The sequence below is a fragment of the Gracilinanus agilis genome, chromosome 4 (assembly GCF_016433145.1).
Source record: "Gracilinanus agilis isolate LMUSP501 chromosome 4, AgileGrace, whole genome shotgun sequence".
Lineage (NCBI taxonomy): Eukaryota > Metazoa > Chordata > Mammalia > Didelphimorphia > Didelphidae > Gracilinanus > Gracilinanus agilis.
In genome coordinates, this window is record NC_058133.1 from 35,169,456 (window position 1) to 35,192,710 (window position 23,255).

General features: G+C 49.5%; 1 protein-coding gene across 1 annotated transcript; it reads right to left on the minus strand.

The window, feature by feature from the left end:
• Window positions 1-227: 227 nt before the first annotated feature.
• MPL (MPL proto-oncogene, thrombopoietin receptor) lies at window positions 228-22,149 on the minus strand. Its single transcript, XM_044674832.1, has 14 exons — window positions 22,042-22,149; window positions 21,787-21,919; window positions 21,480-21,648; window positions 21,004-21,182; window positions 17,603-17,982; window positions 16,974-17,130; window positions 16,670-16,802; window positions 10,642-10,817; window positions 10,376-10,518; window positions 9,715-9,861; window positions 9,420-9,682; window positions 890-980; window positions 547-810; window positions 228-296 (listed from the first exon to the last, which is right to left on the minus strand). Exons 1-14 carry the CDS (start codon window positions 22,147-22,149, stop codon window positions 228-230), a joined length of 2,412 nt encoding a protein of 803 aa, XP_044530767.1.
• Window positions 22,150-23,255: the final 1,106 nt, after the last annotated feature.

A 23,255-nucleotide genomic window follows, 5' to 3' on the forward strand; every position in this document is an offset into this window, starting at 1 on the left:
TCAAAAGCCTGAAGTCCAATCACTGAGCCCAGGGGGTTCCAGCTGGTCAGAGGAAAGAGTGAGACACATGAGGCTGTTCCCTGCTCTGGAAAATGAGGCACTAGACTAGCCTCTGAGGTCTGCAAAGGCTTTGGGAAACATTTGGCCCTGTGTTTTGGGACAGACCTTGCTGATGCCCAGTGATATGGGCTCAAGTCATATTGGCAGACTACTCTAGGAAGCCATTGCTACTCAGGGAACTTGTAGCCAGCCTTACTCAGGCTTCCATAATCAGGCGGTGGTGTTAGAGCTGGACCCTGGGGAAGGAGGGGGCTGCCTGGCCACAACTGTGCTCTTTGTGGCTTAGGTATAGGAGGATGAAGAACAGAGGACAGGAGGTTTGTTCAGGAAATGAGGACTTGGTCAAGCAAAGGGCCCCACTCTGGGAGATGGGTTCTCAGGAGAGAGAGAAGATCAATAAACTGAGCTGGAGCTCACATGGGAAAGTAATGGGGCTAAGGGAGTCCCTGGCAAGCATTCGTGTCCTGGAGCTCTAGGGAAACGTACTTTGTCCAAGGGCTGGTGGCAATGATTTGAAGGTGGGGGAGGGTGGGACAAGTGAGGCAGGTAGGAGTAGTTGTCAATGTGAGTGGTGGGGCCAAGCTCAGAGTCTGTAGGGGCTGGGGCCAGGGGTGGGGACCAGGACCCCAAGCAGCCAGCCTGAAGCAACACAGGGTAATCCGGCTGGGATTGGCCATCCACAGACTCAGAAAGGACCTCCAAGAGGCTGGGTTCCTCTTCTTCATCTACACCTGAGGCTGAGGCCTTGGGCTAGAAAATATGAGGTAAGGGGCTGTGAGGGACAAAGTAGAGCTTATCAGGAATGCCAAGTCACAACAGCATCACTCACCTGGCTCAAGGAGGCTGGGGGCTCAGTGAGGAAACCTCCAAGAACCCGATGAAGGTCAGGAAGTGGAGGCCATAGGGTCTGCCACAGGGCCCTGCACAGGGAGGGAAGGGGTGAGACAGGCATTGCTGATAGTATAGGGCTCTTCTAGAGGAAAGTAAAAGGGACAGTGGGAAAGGGGCAGCAGTGAGTACCCAGGGCCCTTGTACTCTAGCACTGGAGCTCTTACAAATGGACCCTGCCACTCACTTGGGCAAATAGCCCCCCACTGGGGTGGCCTGTACATGTTGGGTCCTGCTGTACCTCATTTCAGGCTTCAAAAGTTGCCCCCTTGGTCTGTTCTAGGAACAGAGTGTCCTGTTCCTCCCCTGCCAGTTGCTCTAGAGCCCACTGTCCTCTCTCAAGACCTCCCACAGCCTAAAGGTCAAGGCATGGCAGGGCTGGCTAGTGCCTGCTGCCCATGAGCTGCCTGGGACAATGGTAGAACTAGGGTCTAGCCCCATCTTGTGGGACTAGAGCCAAGCAGCCTCGAAGTCCCTCACTAATATGGAATTGCTCCCTTCCTGGCCCTGGAGGATCATAGGGCCTCAAGTCTTCCCCCAGAAAGGATTGGCCCACTTTGGTCTCCTCTTCCTATCTGTTCTACCTGAACTAAGCCAAAGACCAAACCCTTCCAGGCTTCAATCATGAATCTTGTCAAAGCCTTTCTGTTCCAGTCTGAGACAACCTCAGCCCCTAGGAAGACAGTCCAGCACCCAGGACAGTGCCAAGGTAAGAGATGCCCTGGGGAATCACAGCCTATCTTGGACCCTTAACTGCTTCTGTCTTAAATAATGAAACTGTCCCCCAAGTAGGCCCAGCACTGGTAGCATCCATGGAAAGAGGGGAAAGATCCTTGAGAATAGTGGCCAAAGGAATGGGGTTGGGGGAGATGGGGGTGGGTGGGAGGGGAGGCTGCTTCTTCATTGGTGGCTTGCAGCTCTCCTCTCACAAACAGGAATCAGACTGCTGTTTTTCTTGACTTCCAGGCCTGTTCTCTTTGTCACTGCTCTGGGGCCTAACAAGTCTAACTGTACCCCACCCCACAACAGCCCGTTAGGTGTTTGAAGTCAGGGATCTCATTCCTAGAGTCTTTTTTCTCCACACTAATCACCCCTAGGTTCTTTGATCAGTCATCAGATGACATGGACTCTAGGCTCTTTGCAATCCCCTCCTCTAGACACTTGAACGATTAAGTCAGTGCAGGGCAGAGGATGGAGAAGGCAGAGTTCTTGCCTCCTGCGGCTCTCAATGTGGGCCAAAATCACATCCACTTTCTTGGCCACCGAATCCCTGCTAAAATTCCTGCCTCCCCTTTGAGATCATATCCAATTTTTGCCTAGTTTTGCCTCTATTCCCAGCCCCTGGCACAGGGCCTGGCATATGCAGTGGTTCAGTTGTGACAACTCTTTATGCCTCCATGGACTATACTGTCCATGGGTTTTTCTTAGGCAAAGATAGTGGAGTAAGGCAAACAGTGTTTAAGGGACTTGCCTAAGGTGAAAGGCACATCTAGGAAAGATCTGAGGCAGGAATCAAACTCAGGACTTCTTGAATCCAGGTCTTGGACCCTCAATGCTACTGGAACTTTGTTAGATGAACTCCTGTCTAGCTCTAACCCTTCCTCACTTTTTCCTTAGGAAGTGGACTTTTTGGTACCAGAGGAGAATATGTTCTATCTATCCCTCCTGAATCTCATCTTGGCAGATTCAGTTCAATTGCTCTTTGGCCCTTTGTGGCTCCTGACCCTGTAGTCATTCAGGATTAGTGATCCTTCCAGGTTTGTCACCTGCAAATTTAATGAATATGCCATCTATTCTACTCTGGACCTAGTTATTTACATGGTGTCACTATCATTAGAATATGAGCTCCTGGAGCAACTAGGTGGCTCAGTGGATAGAGAGCTAAACCTGGAAATGGGAGGTTCTGGGTTCAACTCTGACCCTGCACAAGTCACTTATCCCCCATTGCCTAGCCCTTACCACTTTTCTGCCTTGGAACCAATATCTACTATTGATTCTAAGATGGAAGGTAAAAGTTTTTTTTTTTAAAAAGGGAAATATGAGCTCCTGGTTGGCAGGGATCCTGTTTGTGCCCTTTGTATCTCCAGTAGTTAGCACAGTGCCTGGCAGAGTTAGCACATGATCACTATTTGTTGACTGACTGATGATATTCTTATCTAAGTCATGGAATAAAAAGAAAGAAAGAAACATTAGAATAGCACAGGGCCAGGCACAGATCTCCTGGGCATTCGTTCTACTTTCCCCTGACCACAATGACTGTGAACCATTAACAACTCCTTTTTGAGGATGGCCACTTAACCTGCTCGGAAGCCGTTAGTTCTTATCATCTATTATGAAATCCCTCTAATTTTTATCATCTAGTCCACATCTCTTTATCTGTAAGAACTTGATCAAAAACAGCTTTTCTAAAATCTAGGTAAATGCTATGCTTGCAGCATCCCCATACCAGTCCACTCACTCTGAGAAAACCTGCTGAGAGCAATCCCCTTCTTATGAAGCCTGAAGAAGCATAAGGTACAGAAATGGAGAGGAAGTCCTGGGGCCACCCCTGCTTTGGATTAAAGGCTGAAGGTTCAGGAGAGAAAGGAAGGGGAGGGGAACAGCAGGTTAAGAAGGGGTTTAAGGAAGAGATTTGGATTCACAGGTCCTAACTTAAGCCTCTTGTCAAGGGGTTGAAAGCACTCATCAGGGGAAAACACCAAGGCCTGTAGCTTGGTGAGTCTAATTAGCAAAATGAAAAGAATGAGAATTGCCCTGGAGCTCAGACAAATTGGGGATGGCAGAGTAATGCAGCCCTAACCTAAGAGGGCACCGATCTGTACTCAGGTCTGGTGCCAATCCCAGCCCTGCCACTTAATATATCTGGGTGACCTTGTGCCACTTATTTCCTCTTTCAGGCCATAGTTGCTCTATCTTTAAGATCATGAGGTTGGACTAGATGACCTTTAAAGTCCCTCTACTGCTGGATCCACGATCCCATGGCCAGTATTTAGCATGTTACAAAATGGTTCCAGGTCATATCTAATGCAAGTCAAATTCAGTGAATGTGATATGCTCCAGCTTTTCCAGGGTTATAGCATACTGCTTTGGATCAGTGCGTGTGAGTGAAGTGTGCTGCTACATACCTTATTACCAATGGCTGTGCTAACGGTTTTTAAAAGTCTTTGCTAAAATGCACAAAAAGAAGAATACAGGAGATGGAAACACTGCCAGCTCCCAAAAGAAGTTTGCTATAACATGAAAGCAATAGTTGGATGTAACTGAGTGATATAAATGTGGTCCTAAAATAGGAAGTGATGTTTGACTATCTGGATCCACTGTGCAGAATCTTAGAAAACATGCAGGTGAAATAAAAGAAAAAGCCAAAGCTGCATCAGCCTTTTGTGGTTTGCAAACAATCATGAGGAATAGAGTTGTTACAACAATCAAATGGTGTCTCTTTTGGCAGACAGTTTGAAGACTGCAATCATCCATGCATTCCTTTTAGTATAGCAGCCATTCAGGCAGAAGCATTAGCTGATTCATGGCAGGGAAAGTAAATGGAAATGAGTCAGACAGAGAAGGAACTTTTACTGTGCTTGTGTGACTGCTTTAAAAACTGAAGAAAGTGGATCCACTGATCAACACATTTTTCATGTAGAAGAAACAGGCTTATCCTACAAAAGAATGTCTTCCAGAACTTCTATTTCTAAGAAAGAAAAAAACTCTACCTGGATTTAAAGGGTCTAAAGCTTTCTTAGCATTTGGAGGTAAGTCAGAACAGTATTTTCAATCAAAATCTTGAAATTCTCAGGCTCTGAAAGGCTACAACCAGTGATTGCTTCAAGCACAGTGACTCAAAGTATTTTCACAGACTTTTCCCTTCAAACTATTTTAATCTAGCTGTTGGAAAAGATTTCAAGGATAATGATATAAAAAGTAATTTTGATTTTAGAAAATGCTATTGTGTGAAAATGTAAATGTGCAAATTCAGGAGATGTGGATAAAATTCTGTGCACCTCCAGCAATCTTTATGAAAGACTTAAGGAAAGAGAAAATAATTCAGTACACTTTGCTAAGATCTTTTAAATGACAATAACATTTTCAACATATCATCAGTGTAGGCTTATCTATATCTATATATATTTATGTTAAATTAGTAAATTTATTTTTAAAAATTTTGATTATATTTTCTATTGGGCTATCATGTTTTGGTAGTAGCTAGGTAGGACAGTAGATAAGAGTGTCAGGCCTGGAGTCAGAAGGACCTGGTTCACATCTAGCCTCAAACACTTCCTAGTTGTGTGACCCTGGAAAAGTCACTTAACCCCCACTGCCTAGCCCTTACAGCTCTTCTGCCCTGGAACCAATGCATAGGATTGATTCTAAGGAGAAAGGTAAGAATATCTGGGAAATAAACAAGGAAAATAGAGGATCTATCATAAGGAGCCCAACCTCCAGAAGAGATCCCTGTGCCTTGGTGAAATGAATTCTGGAAGACCAGATACAAAAAGATGCCTGGCAGTGTGTGTCCTTAAGATTTGCTTAGGTGAGGAAATCCAAGAAGTTCAAGGAAGAAACATAGAGGAAAGTGCTTCAAGTGGGTGAAGAAAGCCCCATAGAGGGAGGAAGCAAGGGACATAGCTGCTGAGTGTGTGCTGAGGAACAGAAGGAGGAAGGAGATCTTGGGAATACTAAGGAGGCCTGACAGTGGAATGTGGCCTCCTGGGCATGTCCAGCTGGCTTTCCTGCAGGCACCTCACAGTTAGCATGACCAAAGCAGGAGAATATAGTTCCTTTCCCCCAAATTCTTCTGACCTTCCTGACTTCTAGGTACCTCCTCCTCTAAGGCACACCCCCTCACAGCCTCCTCCCCATTCAAGACAGTCTGCTGCAAGCTTTTGTTTTGACCCCCATATCTCTTGAATCCAGCCCCTCCACAAGAGTGCTTAGCTATCATCCTCTTCACCCTGATGATGGCAAGGGCCTCCTATCTGGTCTCCCTGGCTTGCCTGTCTTACATTCTTCTTCTCTATCCCCACCTCCCTGCTAAATGATATTGTTAAAGCTCAGCTTTGACCATGTCACCCTTACTAAAAATCTAGTGGGACCTTTGGCTTCCAGGATGAAAAAAACAAATTCTTCTGTCTGTCTGGTTTTTAAAACTTTTCACAACCAACAATATTTCCCTCCCCACTCTCTAGTCTAGCTACCCTGGCTTTCTTCAAACAAGACAATTACACTATCTATCTTTGGGCCTTTGCCCAGGCTGTGCCCAATGCCTGGAATGCCCTCCCTCTTTTTTTCCACCTTTCAGAATACCTAGTTTCCTTCAAATCTCAGCTTAAGTACCCTATCCTTTCCCAATCTCTGATTCCCTCAGCTATTAATACTGTTTTTTTGTGGGGTTTGTTATTTTTTGCATGAACCCTTTTGGTAGTCTTGTGAAGCCTAGGGACACTTTCGAGAATATTGTTTTAAAATAAAGTATATAGGATCACAAAGAAAACAAATTCTATTGAAATAAGTGATCAAAAAACAACCAAAAAAAACCAAGTTGACAGCCTCCCTATCCCCAACCAAGAATCCCTGAGCTATAGTGTCTTCCTCCAAAATTGCTTTGTGCCCATTTGGTATGTTTTTGCTTTGCAGAGTGTCAGGCATATAGCAAGCACCTAATAAATGCTTACTGACTGCTTGAGAGTGGCCTGTGATTTCTCCTTGCTAAAGGCAAAACAGCTGCCTGCATGATGGCTTATCTTTCCAGAGCTGGCAGATGGGAGGAGGGAGCCACTTATCCTGGCCCTGACCATAGGCTGGCCCCTCATCTGAGAATTCAGAGAGGAGAGAAGTCTGCCTGGATAAAGGCTGATGTGCCCCACCAGGCATGTTAGGAGAGTAAATCTCAAAGCATCCAAAGAAAACAAGGATGGCTGATAAAGGTAAGGAATTTTTCAGGGAAAGCCCAAACTCAAATAATTTAGGATAACCTTGTTCAGAAAGTGTCTCCTGGAGGGATAAGGGAGACAAAGATGAATCAAAAAGCAGTTCCTGTCCTCTTGGAGCTTGAAGTACAGGGGCAGGGAGTGGAAGGAGGGAAAGGCAACACAGGTTAATCGGAAGAGATGGAGAATAGGAGAGCTGGCTCAGCTAGCTGGCTGCCATCTAGCCTTCTGGGATTTATGTCACAAGACTCCCCTTCCTCACTGAGGCTCTCCATTCCTACTCAGCACCGTCATCAAGCAAAGATTTAACCTCACTAAATCATTACTTAGTGTTTACTTACCTGCAGTACACAATGGTATCTCCTGGGGGCCGATTGGGACAAGGTGGCTTTTGTCTCACTTTCCCAAGCACCTGGCCAGGTGCCTTACAGCAGGGAGTGGACATGTTTGTTAAACTGAATAACTTTTGCACTTAGAAGGGCAGAACAATCAGGCAGCTACTACTGCCCCAGATTCCTTCCCGGCCTAGGCTCAGGAAGAGACTGCTCAGATTCTGAGACAACTGGCACATTGAATCAGCAACCCAGAGAAGTGGACAAAGCACCTACTACATTCCAAGCCCAGTGTTATATTCTGAGAATCCAAAGAAAAGCAAAATCTGCCTCTGCCCTCAAAGGTATCCCATTCTAATGGGGGAAGAGAAGCTTTCCTGGGCCACTGACTAGAGAGCTGGCCTCAGGGCAACAGACTGGGGTTCAGATCTCTCTGACATCTACAGGCGGACATCTACTGACTCTGGGCAGGTCAGGGCTCAGTTAGCACCAGACAATTAGAAGGTGAGACCTGTATTGGCAGAGAGAGGAGTTTCCAATACAGGACAATGACCATACAAGCCCACTCCTCTAAAAAGCAGTCCAGACCACCCAGCCTTTCCACTGTACTCTGTCACACCCCAGAGGGTTCTTTCTTCTCCTGAACCCCTTCCTTTTGGGTGTTATCTCCCCCATGAGATGGTAAGATCCCTGAGGGCAGGGGTTCTTTCTTTTTAGTATCTGTTTCCAGTGCTGGGCACACAATAGACACCTAATAAATGTTTACTGACTGACTGGCTAATCACACACAAAGCAGACACCAGGAGAGAACACAAGCTTTCCAAGAGGCTTGGAAAGACTTCCTGAAGAAGGGGAAATTTGAGCTGAATCTTGAATAAGAGGAGGGAAAATATTCCATGTATGGGGGAAAACCAAGGCAAAGGTGCAGTCAGGAACTGTTGGGCTCTGTGTGAGAGGCAGGTAGTGAGCCAAAGTGGTGGGATCCATAGAGTTTGATCCTAAGAATCCTTGGAGCTGACCAAGGTGGGGGTGGGGTGGGTGGTGCAGGGGGGATGATATGGTCGGACCTGCCCTTTGGAGGCTGAATTCAGGAAGGAATGGAGTGGAGCGTGAAGAAGGCAGGGCTGAAGGCTGAAGGTGATGAGGTTGGTAGTGGTGCCAGAGGACAGAAGGGGCCCTTATGAAGGTAGAATCAACAGATCTTGGCAACAGACTGGATGTGAGGGGAGGGCTAAGAGAGAATGAGGAGTCAAAGATGACAAAGATTAAGAAGATAACCAAGCCTGAAGGTCTGCATGACTGAGAGGCTGGTGGTGCCCTGCACAGTCATAAGGACACTGGGCAATGGGGAGGGCTGGAGGGGAAAGACAATGAGTTTTAGATAGGGCATGTTGAATTGGAGATGCCTCTGGGACTAGCTGGTGGCGATGTCCAGGCTCAGTCAGGAATTGGAGGGCTGTGTATGAGAAAGGGGGTGGGGGATGGGGCCTGGACTCTGGAGGGCTTCAGATGGCATCATCAAGGCAGCTGGTAGAAGATGGGCAGTCAGGAGAGAGGTTTGAGCTGGGCAGCTGGGGCCTGGATCATTCCAATGGCTCATAATGTCTAACTTCGTTCAGAACAAGTCCTGCTGGGTCATCTTTAACAGGATTATTAAGTAGGTATGTGTGGCCCCTTCCCAAAAGCACAAAACACAGAGTTCCTTCCAAAGGAAGCCCATCCTCTGAAAATAATTATCAGGAGATTTTCAACAAACCAAGTTCCCAGACTTGAGGTTATCCAGGTTTATCTGACCATGACATTCCCTGCTCAACAAAGTGCTGTGGCGCCTCCTGACTCCAGGATTACACTAAACTCTTCCTGGTGACCCTTAAGCCCCTCACCACCTGTCTTCCCGCCCCAGCAGGCGGGGCACTGCCTTCCTTTCTGTCCCTCGCAGCGGACCTGCTCCAGGCCTTGGCATCGTCTACCCCACGTGTCTGGAGGCTCTTCTTCCTCCTCTTCCCCCTCTTCTCCCCGCCCCCCATCCGGCTGCCTCCTTCAAGAAGATGAGGCCAGGACGGCAGCCGCAGCTCCGAGGAGGGGGATGGAGAGCGCTGCTTAGAAGACTCCTCCCGCTCCTACTCTGCAACCATCTACAGCACGGCGGGGCGGGGCGGAGTTAGGAGGGGTGGTCAGGCTCAGGCACGCAGGGGCCTGGGGGAGGGGCATCTACCTGAATCGCGCCGGGAAAAGGCGCCGCAACACGAGACCGAGACCCAGGAGGCCACCGAAGCTCAGCGTCAGCACAGTGCTCGTCACCACGGAGATCCAACCTAGCAGGGGGGTCCGGGTCGCGAAGGTCAGAATGGCTGGGCCAGAGCGCCTCCTTTCTCCGACCGACCGACCGCCTCGCCCTGGCCCCGCCCCCTTTCTCACCCAACGCTGCCATACCCGCCCTACCTCGCCCTCTGGAGCGCATTGCGCAGCCGCGGCCCTCTCCGCCCCAGCCCCTCACCGCGGTCCGGCGCCATCTCCACGAGCGCAGGCGCAGACCAGGCGCTCCAAGGTCCGTAATAGGTGGGGCCGTCTGGCCGTGCACGCAGCTGCAGCCTGTACTGGGCTCCTGGGCGGAGCTCCAGCATCTCTCCCAGCGCATCCGGAGGCGGCTCCAGCACCTACACCGAACCGTGCGGAGGGGGCGGGGGCAGAGGCCTTCAGCGGCTTCTGATTGGTCCGCGTGCACAGTCATCGTGGACGGGGGGAGGAGTTTGACACACCTTTGTCCTACCCTACCGACCCTCTCCTCACACTCTCTTGCTTGTCCGGTCATCCTCGCACCTCCCTATTTTCCCCTCTTCCTGATTCAGCCTTCTTGCCACGCATCTCTTGACACTCCCGTGCCTAGCGGCTCGGATGTTCTTACACGGACCTCCCACGCAGAAGCTGATCGTGAATACACCCCGACACTTTGGCGCAGTCGCCACACGGATGTTGCCATCCCGACATAACCACGCCGGGATACCCCAAGGGAGGCTGCCACCCCTTCGCTTACATATCCTCTACAGCCTGGCCCCCACGAGCTGCCCACACTCCCATGCATTCCCTTCCCGGCTTGCCCAGCACGCCTGATGGCAGTGCAGTGAGGCTCCGGCAACAGGGGCTCAGGAGCTGGGACCTCGAAGCCCTCACCTTCCAGTGTCTGTGCTTCTGCCCGGAGTAACGGAGCTGATAGTGGGTCTTCCCAGGAAGCCAGGGCAAAGGTGGCCTCCAGCTCAGCTTGAGCTGTCCACCCTGTCCAGCTGTCCACTGCAGCTGTGGGGCTTCAGTGAGAACTGGAGAGGCAGGAGAGAGGGCGGGAGCAGCACTCAGGGCCGTTATGGGGGTGTGCAAAGGTTTGGGGTTCAGGAGGAGAGGGTGTGGGAGCTGAGGAGAGGGCCGGGAAGATAGTGTCTCACCAATTTGATGCATCCAGAAGGGAGTGCCAAGGAACTGATGGATGGTCCCCTGCTCATTGGTTATTTCCACCAGGATGTGAATGGTGCTGTCATTTTGGGACTCGAAGTGACATTGGGAGACTGAGGTTTCCTCTTCCCTGGAGTCCATTTTCTTACATTTCTTCCATGCTGGACCCCTGTGGAGAAACCCCCTCCCCCCACCATGGCCCATGATAGGCTTACTGAGGTCCTGAGTCATTTTTAAAACCCTTTCTTTCTGACTTAGTAACAATTCTAAGATAGAAGGGCAAGGGCTAGGCAAACAGGGTTAAGTGACTTGCACAGGATCACACAGCTAGGAAATGATGCCAGCTTTGAACCCAGGACCTCCCATCTCCAGGCCTGGCTCTATCAACTGAGATACCTAGCTGCCCTTCAGAACCATTTATTTAAAAAAAAAATCCTTACTTTCTGTCTTAGAATCAATACTATATATTAGTTCCAAAACAGAAGAGTGATGAGGGTGAGACAATAGGGGTTAAGTGACTTGCCCAAAGTCATCCAGCTAAGAGATGTCTGTGGTCAGATTTGAACCCAGGATACCTCTGGTCTCTAGACCTGGTTCTCAATCTACTGAACGACCTCACTGCCCCTTGTTCGGGGCCATTCTTAACAAGGCTGTTCCTAACTGGTCCCATCCCTGGCACTCAGCCCACATAGCCAATCTATTGTCGGGTTGTGTTGCCCTGGTGCAGACCCTCCACTCCTCACTTGGGTGATTGCAAGCCTCCTAATTGGTCTTTCTGCTTCTGTCGGAGGAACCCTTCTAAAATGTAAGTCTAATCCCATCCCTCCCTTTCCTACTCACATTGAGTGGCTCCCTGTCCCCTCCAGGATCACAGAAACCCTGTATGGCTCCTCTTTCACTTCCCTCTTTTCCATGCACTCAGGGATCCAGTGGCTCTGGCCTCTTTGCTCTTCCTTGGGCTTGACACTGCACTCCCCCACCTCTGTGCTGTTATACTGGCTTTGGCCTACTCCTGGAATGGTCTACACCTTCATCTTCACTTCCTGGCTTCCTTTCAACACTCAGCACAAAGCCCTACCGTCCTCCCCATCTCAGGTGGCCTTCCGTCCAGCCTGTGCCTCTCTTAATATGTACATGGCTGTGTGCATGCTATCTCCTCCATTAGAATGTGAGCTGCTTTTGCCTTTCTTTGTATGCCCCCACTTAGCTCAGTGCCCAGGACGGGGGAAAGTGCTTGATAAATGAATGCCTGTTGATTGACTGCTTGACGTGTCCTGGTTTGGGAGGGCCAAAGAGCCTAGCTGGTCAGGATCCTGCCCCCTTCGGAAGAGCCCAGTGAGTCCAGGCAGGGCTGAGGCCTGCTTCTGTAGGGGAAGGCCTGATCATGGACAGCTCACCTGACTGCCCATCACCTGCTCTGGAGATTATTGTTGTAGCCATCCCCAACGATAGGCCCACTGTGGACCAGTGTACTGCCATCTGCTGTGCAAAGTTCAGCATGGCAAAGCTTGAAGGGGCTTCTCCTTAGTAGAATCTCTCAGCTATGAAACCGTGGTAAGAAATGCAGGCCGGGGCCCTGAGTCATTCTGCAGGACATCATGCCAAAGCAATTGTTTGGGTTAAGTCTTTTTTGTCCTGGACCTGGCTCTTGATCTCCAGCAGTTCAGAGAACGGCCGGCCTGGTCAGGAAGGAAAGACAGGGCTTGCTTGTCCAGGGTGGCTTGAAGTGGATGGGAATAACCCAATACCTGGGGATAGCTACCCCCCCTACCAAGTCCTTGAAGACTAAGGGGAGGAGTTCTAGAGCAGCCCCATGGACAGGATCACTGCCACTCAGTTATTATACCCATTTTAAAGGTCAGAGGCAGGCTCATAACCCAGGTGTCTTCGTCCACTTCTTTCATTTACCACCCTCCCACCCATAACCAATTGGTTGTCAAGTTCTATTGATTCTACCCTCATAACTTGTCTCTTTTTTCTCCTCTTTCTCTCCTCTGACTCTGCTACCATCCTGGTGTAGGTCCTTATGCCAGACCTAGGCCAGCAGCCTGCCCACTGGTCTTCCTGCCATGAGTCTGTCCTGACCTCAGTATGTTCTTTACACAACTGTCAGAATAATCTTTCTAAAAGACAGTTCTGAGTGTACTGTCCCCCCCAAATCAATTCCAGCTGTTTCCTATTGCCTCCATGCTCAGATAAAAAGTCCTCTGTTTGGCTTTTTAAGGACCATCAAGGCCTGGTCGCCTCTTACTTTTCCAGTCTTCTTATGTCTTACTTTCTCTATCTTTCCTGCCCCCATCCACACACTGAAATCCAGGGATCCTGGCACTGATTATCAAGGCACTGGTTGTTCCCCCTGCCCCAGGCCTGGTATTCTCTTCTCCCTCATCTCTGCCTCCTGACTTCCTGTAGGTCTCAGCTAAAATTCCTCCTTCTGAAAGAAGCCTTCTCCAGCCCTCCTTAATCCTAGTGGTTATCCTATATAATCCCCCAGGTTATCCTGTCTATATCTTCTTGTTAAATATATATATATATATATATATATATATATACACACACACATACATACATACATTGTTGTTTGCATGTTGTCTCCCCCCTTAGACTGTGAGCTCCATGAAGGCTCTTGTCTTTCTTTCTTTGTATTCCCCAGGGTGCTTAAGCACCATGCCTGGCATACTTCATAAATGCTATTTGGAGGGGATAGCTGAGTGGCTCAGTGCATAGAGGGCCAGGCCTAGAGATAGGAGGTCCTAAGTTCAAATCTGGCCTTAGGCACTTCCTAGCTATTTGACTTGGCTAAGTCACTTAACCTGCATTGCCTAGCTCTTACTGCTCTTCTGCCTTGGAACCAATATGCAGGATTGATTCTGAGACAGAAGGTATGAGTTTTAAAAAATAAATGCTAATTGGCTTGACTTAACTTTACCAAGAATAAAGAAAACTAATCAATTCTCTTGGTGTGAAGTCAAAGAGACCTACTCAGGTCCAAAAGTCTCTTTCTTATGAGGAATTTTCAGGGCTTCCGCCTCTTCTTTCTCATTAAGTCCCAAGTCTCAGAATTAGGAGCATTTCCCAAACCACAGCTCTGTTTCCAGGTAAATTCCTCAGCCATCATCTATGAAAGAGACCTTAGTAGAGAATTGGTCCTCCATCCTTACTCCCACCAACTGAAGACCAAATGCAGCAAAGAATCCTGAGGAAGAGATGAGTTGGCACATGCCAGGTGGGTCAAACCAATACCACTTCCTTTCAGAATAGACAGCCAGAACAAGACACCATGAGACCAGGAACTATCAGTACTCTGTTCTCCCTACTTCCTTCCCCCCTCCCCAGACCACTAGGTCCTGCTTCCAGTCTTGTCTCTACAGCCATCATCCCAGAGAAGAAACCTCTGGAAAGGCAAGACCTGACAACTGCTTCTGTAGGAGCTTCAGCACCCGCCTTCCCAGAAGCCATAGTGACAAAAGCCCTAAAAATGAATGCTCTTCCCTCAAAAAGGCATTGGCACGTCCAAACACCAGAAACAGAGAAGGGTTTATCAAAGGAAATTACCATAAAGAAGATTCATGGCCATCTGCCCTTCTGCTGTGTTCTAAGGTCTCATTTCCCTCAGCTGACTTGGAGCTGAGACCTCCTATATGTATTGTCTCCACCTATTACCACAGCAAGAACAGAGGCTGTCTCATTTTCTATTTGTACCAATAGCACTTTGTACACAGAGAGCATTTCACAAGCTATTTTTCATTTCTTGGTTTAATTCCCTTGGGAGCCATTATCATCACTAACCAGAAGCCTGTAGATTCTTTCCTAGTCTCTCTTCTGTGCTCTCTTCTCAGATCATCCACCGCTTATTGGAGATTTCAGATTGGAGGTCTCAAAGAAATCCCAAACCCAATAAGTCCAAGATGGAATTCCTTCTAGGTTTCCTAAACCCTTCCCTTTCCTTTATACTTCTCTATTCTTTTTAAAGGGACCATCATTGTCCATGTTACCCAAATTCACAATCATGATAGAGCACTGGACTTGGAGTCAAGAAAACCTGAATTCAAAACCTGCTTCTGCTGTGTGATCTAAGTAAATCACAACCTCTGTCTGTCTCAGTTTCCTCATCTTTAAAATGGGGTTAATAATAACACCTTCCCTCCAGGACTGTTGTTAAGATCAAAGAAGATAATATTTGTAAAGCTCTTCAGAAATCTTTTTTTTTTTTAACCCTTAACTTCTGTGTAATGGCTCCTAGGTGGAAGAGTGGTAAGGGTGGGCAATGGGGGTCAAGTGACTTGCCCAGGATCACACAGCTTGGAAGTCTCTGAGGCCGGATTTGAACCTAGGACCTCCCGTCTCTAGGCCTGACTCTCAATCCACTGAGCTACCCAGCTGCCCCTGCTCTTCAGAAATCTTAAAGAACCATATAAATATGAACCATGATTAGTATTGTTGTTTAGTCATTTTTTCAGTTGTGTCTGACTCTTTATGAGCCCATTTAGGGTTTTCTTTTTTCTTTTTTTTTTTTCTTTTTTCTTTTTTTAAACCCTTACCTTCCATCTTGGAGTCAATACTGTATATTGGCTCCAAGGCAGAAGAGTGGTAAGGGTAGGCGATGGGGGTCAAGTGACTTGCCCAGGGTCACACAGCTGGGAAGTGTCTGAGGCCAGATTTGAACCTAGGACCTCCCGTCTCTAGGTCTGGCTCTCAATCCACTGAGCTACCCAGCTGCCCCCAATTTAAGGTTTTCTTGATAAAGGTTCTGGCCTGGTTTGTCATTTCCTTCTCCAGTTCATTTTGAAGATGAGGAACTGAGGCAAACAGGGTGAAGTGACTTGCCCAGGGTTACATAGCCAATAAGTGCCTGTAGCCAGATTTGAACTCATGAAGATGAGTCCTCTTGATTCCAAGTCCAGTGCTCTATCCACTGTACCCAACTAGATGCCCCTATTATTATCATTATTCTTGTCTTTTTACTTTCCCCCATCCCACATAAGCAAACAGTGGCCAAATCCTGTTTCTAGTCTGATAGCCTCTCCCTGTTCCCTTCTCTCTACTCACATAGCATTCACCTACCTGGCCAGACTCTCATCACCTTTCATCTGGATTACGGTCACAGTGTATTCTCCCTCTCTAACCTATCCTCCTTTGATGCCAAAGTGATTTTCTAAAGTATGGGTCTGACCCTATCAGTCCCCTATTGCCTCTAGGAGAAGTCTAAAGTTCTGGGTTTGGCATTCAAAGCTCTTTATCATCTGCCCCCTTCCTATCTTTCCAGACTTCCCTCGATGAACTCCATGATCCAGCTCCACCTGCCTGCTTGGGGCTTCTTCCAGTGAATCTCTGCCTCAGCCCTCAGCTCTCCATGCCTACAATGCACTTCTCCCTCATCTCTGTTTTGGGGAATCCTTGACTTTCTTCAAGTCCGGCTCAGCACTGTCTTTGACATGAGCCTTTTCCTGGTCTTTCTCTACCTCCCGGGGCCTTCTCCTCAACTTCCTATTATCTCGAGTCTATAGGAATAGTATTCTCTTCCAGACTAGCCCATGAGCTCCTGGGGAGCAGAGAGCCTGTTTTTGCCTTTTGCCCTTTGTATCAGTGCTTAGCTCAGTGCCTAGCACATGAAGATGCTTAACCAGTGCTTGTTGGTATGGCCAGGCAGCTCAATGGATAGAAGGCCAGTTCTAGAGATGGGAGATCCTGAGTTCAAATCTAACCTCAGACACGTCCTAACTCAGCAAGTCATTTAACCCCTATTGCCTGGCTCTTATTGGTCTTCTGCCTTGGAACCAAGATTCTAAGAGAAGATAAGGGTTTAAAAAAATCAATGCTTGTTGATTGATTGATTCTACAGAGGCAGGTTTAGATGTGGATGGTAAAGGAAAGAGGGTTGACCCCATTGGAGCTGCTCTGTGACCCCCAAGAGGGGACAGCTCTCTCTCCTTCATTTAATCTGGAGCCTCTGTGACCCTAGGCCCAGGCCTCTCCTCACCCCAGACTTCCAGCCCTGCTGTCTCACCCCTGCCTGCTCACCTGTCTCCAGGGCAGCTGCCAGCAGTCCTCCAGTGGTAGAAGTAGCCATGGGAGGTGGTGGAATGGGCTGGTCCTTGCCACTGGCATGTGACACGTTCCAGGTCCTGAGTGAAGCAGTGCAGCCCAATCTCCCCTGGGCCAGGAGAGAGAGACTGTGCTGGGCCCCAGCCAAACGTCCCTCCCTCCCTGGTCCCCAGTACTTCTCCGTGTGTGTGTGTGTGTGTGTGTGTGTGTGTGTAATTCTGCTTTTCTCCCTATCCCTGTTCCTCTACACCATCAACCTTCCCTCCCCCAGGTGACTCACTTGCATCCTGTGGCAGGGTCACAGTCACAGGAGATGACCAAGGTCCCCAGAAACCCTTGAGGGAGATCCCATCAGGCTTCCTCCGGAGCTGGAGCCAATAGGAGGTCCCAGGTTGAAACCCTGAGATGATACAGCTTCCACCAATTAGATCTAGGGACTGAAGAGGATCATCATTGAATCAGAGAATCCAAGAAAGATGGGACTTGAGGGTTCCTCTAGTCCAAATCCCTTCTCCTCCTCCATGTAATCTGCCCTACTCACCATATTCCTAGCAGGAAAGGGGGCATTTAACTTTTGCTTTGACATCTAGAATAATGGGGAACTTACTACCTTATAGAAGGAGGCTATATAGGAGATTCTTGTCATAAGACCAGCCTCCTGGGGGACTTCTATCTAAGTTGGTACAGGGATGAACCCAAGATTTATCCATAATGACCTTGACCCCACAGTGGCCCCTGAGAAAGCTCCTAATTCTTGGGCCATGGGAGACCCCCAGGCTCCAAACTGTCATCTCAGGGAGAGGAGAGAAGATGGGACACTAGGAGGCTGGATGTCCATTTCCATCTATAACCAGAGGAAATATTCTGGGCTTAGGGTGAGAGAAGATGGGGCCAGAGAAATCTGGGTACTTCTCTGGTGGCTTGAAGCTGTGGTAGACCATCCCGCTGTGGCACTGTGTGTCCCCTGATGGCAGGTCCCTGGCTCATGTATCCTTTTTTGGAGGATCCCTCCATGGTGGAGTGCTGCTGTAGAGACTGAGCTGGAGTCAGGTCAGGCCTAGTGGTTTCAGTGGCCTGCTGGGGCCACCTCATGAATGGGCAGCACATGGGTGCTTGAAGCAGAGCTGTGACTGTGGGCTGAGCAGAGTTGCTGGGATCCAAAGGGCCATACTGGAGTTCGTGCTGCATGAAGTCACTAATTTCAGGGGGCTGCACCTCCCAGGTGACTTGCAGCTCCCCAGTCTGACCAGAAGTCATTGCAGTGATGCTCTTAGGTGGGGCAGGCAGGCCTAGGGGAGAGAACCCATCACCTCAGTGCTTCCCTCCAACCACTTCAAATGCTCTCCCCCAAACTACCCTGAGGGATCTCTCCCAGGGACTGAGGAAAGACAGGACTGTGAGCACAAGGCTAAAGAGCTAGGATACAAAGGGCTGAGAAGTGGTCTAGAGTCTTGTAAATCTAAAGAGCTTTAATTGAAAAGGAATGGAGGGGCAGCTGGGTGGTTCAGTGGATAGAGTGCTGGGCCTGGAGTTGGGAGGACTTGGGTTCAAATTTGACCTCAGACACAGCTGTGTGACCCTGAGCAAGTCACTTAATCCTGTTTGTCTAGCCCTTGCCCTTCTGTCTTAGAGTTATTTCTAAGACAAAAAGTAAGAATTTCAGGGGAAAGAAAGAAAGATAGGAAAGGCAGGGGAAGGGAGAAAAATTGTCCCAGTGTCTCCAATAAGCCAGAAATCATAGTGAATAACTACAGTGTAGAAGGGAGAAAAACACTTAAGACTCAAATATTCACAAGAGTCAATATCCAGGAAAAAGGCTGGTAGGAAGACACATGGCCTTAGCTAATACACAAATATATTAATACCTAAAAAGGCACAATCAATGAAAATTAGTGGGAGGAAATCCCTGACAGGAACCTTATTCTAAAGACATAGGATGGAGGAGAAAGGGGGAAGCAGGATAGGATTGAGCAGGAGCAAATCCAGGAACTAGAGGAGGAAAGCAGGAGGGAAGACAAGTAGAGGCTGAAAACAAAATGTTCATTGAACTACAGACTGCCTGGATAGAAACAGGAAAGAGATGAGAGGTTCAGAAAGGAGATCTCGAGACTGGAACAGAAGCATAATACGATTAGGATATGGTGAGATATTTCAGGATCTGCTGGGGATTTCTCTCTGCCAAAGCTAATAATTGATGATAATTTCATCTTTCAAAAGGTGAAAGCACCAACATGGTGGAAATCCTGGATGTGTTTCATCAGTGGAGAGGAACTTGGTGCTGCGGTAGAGGTAATGAGAAGCTTGAAGGAAAGTCATTATTGCCCCATACAATTTGTGATAGAGATGGAGAGGGCATCTGGGAATAATCTGACAGGCACCATAGATTTTGAGAGAGCGGATTTGAAATGGTGGTACAGGGAAAGGATAGGCAGGGTCCCATGGACTGAAATGCTACCAAAGAATGAAATTCAGAAGGAAGCAATTCTGATGAGGAGGAAAAATAGAAGACATCTAAAGAGACCAGTGTGGATGCACACTTGGTGGTCAAGAGCTTAGATGGTTCAGAGATCTGATGGTCAAGAGCTTCTTTGCCAACTTTGTCACCTTTACTGGGGTTACAACAGTATGGGGGGAAGGGGAGAGCCCAGTGGTTTGATACATTAACATTATGAGGTAATCATCATAAAATGCAAACTGCCAGAACCTAAAACAATAGGTAGAGCTAAGATCTGGATCTGGAGCCCATGTGGCCTAAGGCATCTACTGATGTTTGATACCTATGTTAACTGATCATTGAAGGTAAAGTAAGGACACTGAGATAACTGACTTGTCTTCTGGGATGTAGCCTTAGGGAAGGGTTAGGAATTTGGCAAGGTTGAGGTTCAGTTTAACTCAAGGTTACAGAAATCAATCATAAGCAATACAAGAGTCAGTTTTTTGAGCACTCTTAAAATAATATCAAGATTAATGTATACCTGGATTGCTACACATTTGAACCCAGGACCTCCCATTTCTAGGCCTGACTCTCTATCCACTGATCCACTTAGCTGCCTAGCAGTACCTTCTTTATAGAGTTTTTGTGGAATCCCATGGGATGACCTTTTACAAATATAAAATTGTTATCTAAATGTCAGGTTATGATTATTACTGATTCAAGAGTCTTGAACAAGCTAAAAGAGGCAAGTAGATGAGTCAGTGGATAGAAAACTACAGTTGGAGTCGGGAAAACCTGAGTTCAAATCCCATCAAAGACACTTATTGGCTGTCAGCCTCCCTCTTCTTCCATCTTCACCTCAAATGCCCTTGGCAAGTCACTTAACTTCTAGCTACCCCAGTTTTCCCATCTGTAAAATGGGATAATAACAACACCTACCTCCTAGAGTGGTTGTAAAGATAAACCAGGATCATATTTGTAAAGCACTTAGCAAACCTTGGAGCAGTATATGCATGCTAGTTATCGTATTTGGGGTTCGATGGAATAAGATGAAATTCCATGTGATCTGGCAATGCTAGGATGCAGAAATCAGTTTCCCAAGTATCAGAGAAGTCTAGAAGCTAGAGAGCTGAGGTTAGATGGCCACAAACGCTTTGTCCAGCTCTGGCCAGGGCATGCTGGGTACTCCAAGCCCCACTGGACACTTTCTTCCGGAGTGTGGAAGCCGGAAAGGCTGACGGGCTGTCCTAGGTGAGGGGATGGGGGCGCTCTGGCAGAGCTCACAGGCCCTCAAGATGTATGCTGCCTAGGTCAGGTCCCGCGATATCACATTTACTTCTGAGCAATCTATTTGAAGAAGGATCTATTTGGTAGGTGGCTGAAGGAACCCTGATGTTTGCCTGGGGAAGAGAAGGTTCTAGAAGGCCATGAGAGTGGCCTGTCATGGGGAGAAATTTGTTCTGCTGGAATAATCGGCAGCAGTGGAGTGGGGAAAGATGCAAAGAGATAAGATTAGGCTTAATGCCAGGGGAAACCCCCAAAGCCTTCTTAACAGTCAGAACAGACTCCAGATGGAGAGGGGCTTCTGCAGAGATGACAGGCTTCCCCTTCTGGGAGGTCATGAAGCAGAAGTGGGTTGGCCACTGCTCAGACATGTTAGAATGGGGGTTCCTTATGGGTGCTGGTTGGACAAGAGCCTTTGACATTCCTTCCAGCTTTTCTATTCTGATACAGAGCTGTGAGGAGAGAAGATTCACTACCAGGATTGTGGGTTGGGAGGAGGGCCAGGATGAGGAGGGAGGCCAGGATTGTGGGGAAGAAGGAGGGCCACAGGGCTTTGAGGTGCTGTCAGGCCTTAGCAGTGCCAGAGCCTCACCCACGTTTTCCACGCTGAGCACTCGCTGGGTCCGGTTTTGGGCTCTGGCAGGGTCCCACAGCCACAGGGCCAACTTGGCAAAGAGACGCAGGCCATCAGCAGGCTGGACTTGGCAGACGTGCCGGATCCCTCCACTGGGCAGTCTCTGGATGCTCAGTGGGCACACCTGGGGCTCCTCCCTGCGGGCCGGGCAAGGGTCTCAGGCCCCAGCGTGGAGACTGCCAGGGGAGAGGATGCTGCCGTCCTGGCCCTCCCTGGCCCTGTTCCTCCCCTCTCCGTCCCAGCTGCCCTGCCTCCAGCCTGGCCCATAGCGCTGGCTCCCCACTAACCACCCCCAACGTTGGTTTTAGTTGGGGAGGGGTGCGAAGGGGACACTCCCTGAGGGAGGGGGAGTCGCCGCCCCGCCCCCTCTCCTCCCCTCCTTTTCTCTTCACTTCCACCCCTAGCCCCAGCCCCGCCTGCAGGGCTTCCCGCACCCGGGGTAGGCAAAGAGGAGCTGGTAGGGCTCTCCATCTTGCCCGCCTCCCTGCTCTTCGTCCTCAGCCTGGATCTCCTCCTCATCCTCATCCCAGAAGCACGTGAGGTCCTCGAACTCTCTGGAGAAGCAGCGCAGGGGTTCGGGCTCATCCGCCAGAAGCTGGGCATCTGGGGTGGGGCGGAGAGCAAAGCCGGGGTGTCAGCCGGCGAGGGGGGCCCAGTGCCGGAGACTGGACCCGGAGCCGGGCTCCCAGGAGGCCAGAGACCGGAGTCATTGAGCCGAGCAGGCAGCACAGAGCTCTCTACCGGGGATTGCGGACATTGAGGCAGACCGCGCCCCTTGGAAGCCCTGGCTGGAGGAGGAAGCCCTAGGACCTCCGGAGGCAGGCAGGCTCCCAGAGGCCTCCTGGCGCTCGGTGAGAGGGAGGCTTTCTTGGGTCTGGGCGTGGGGGGTGGGGGTGTGATGGAGCGTGGGTCTCCGTGGCGCCCTGATCACTCTGGCCTGGGGCTGGCTCTGGCTTCTGGGTAAAAGCTCTTTTTCTAGAGGGGGCGGAGGGATACCGCAGGAGCCGCAGGGGACCTCAGCCGCTGGAGCGGGGGCAAAAGCTGCGCCCTCCAGGAGGAAGGGTGGGGGAGGCTCCTCTCAGGGACCCCAGACCGTCTGCCCATGGTGTGAGGTTGGTTTCAGACTCTCGCCCAGTGGCTGGCCGGCTTCCTGGCTTGTAACCCATAGCTGAGGCACGGTGGCTGCACACAGTAGGTGTTTCATGGGAGTCTCTGGCCCCAGCGGGCAGGAGGTAGCCTAGGGCAGAGCTGGCCCCTGGCCCTTGGCTCTCCGGAGAGGTTAGCAACCCCAGACACGAGCTAATCCCAAAGCCAGCTCCCCGCTCCAAGATTCCCAGCCCTGAGGACAAGCAAATCACAGCTCCCAAGGAAGAGGGCCAAGGAAGAGCAGAGAGGCCAGCCAGCCAGCCAACTTCCGAGGAGGCAGCCTCTGAGTCACTGCACTGCAATGATGGAGCTCATCCTGACGTCTTCCAGTACCTCAAGTCCCTCCCGTGGGCACAGAACCAAAAAACCTTCAGTGCCTCCTTGTTGTTCACTGGTGAGCCCAGGGACCATCACACAACAGCCCTGGCCAAGGGCTTTTCTTGGCAAGGATACTGGAGAGGTTTGCCATTGCCATCTCCAGTGGCCTGAGGCAAACCTGAGGAGGTTAAGTGACTCACCCAGGGCCACACAGCTAGGAAGTGCCTGAGGTCACATTTGAACCCAGGACCTCTCATCACCACTCCTGGCTCTATGCACTACCTAGCTGCACCCTTACTCTAAGTCCTGAGTCTATGCACCCAGATCCCTCCAGCTCAACCTCTGCTGTGCTCTGAGCACTTGAGAGGTAGCTGGGCCTTATGGACAGGGAGAGCAGGCAGTCACCCCTTCCTGCTGGGTGACCCTGAGGGAGCTGCTTCACCTCTCAGCACTCCCCACTCCTACCCCTCTCCAAGGCGATTCAGAGAAGGACCAGCCTGCCTTGATAGAGGGAGCTCCTCACACTTGGGAAATTCTGGGTCCGCTTCTCAGCCTGTCGTTTCCTCTCTTTGCACCTTCACATTTTGATCCCCCTTTCCTTTCTCCTGAGCAATTCCAGCTCCACTCCTGGGCTACTTCCTGAGAGATGCCTCCTGACACCATGCCCCTGTTAGCCCTTCTCTCAGGAAATGAATGTGAAATTGGGGCTAACATGGCCCGAGCCTTTGGGTCTCCCCCAGTGCTAA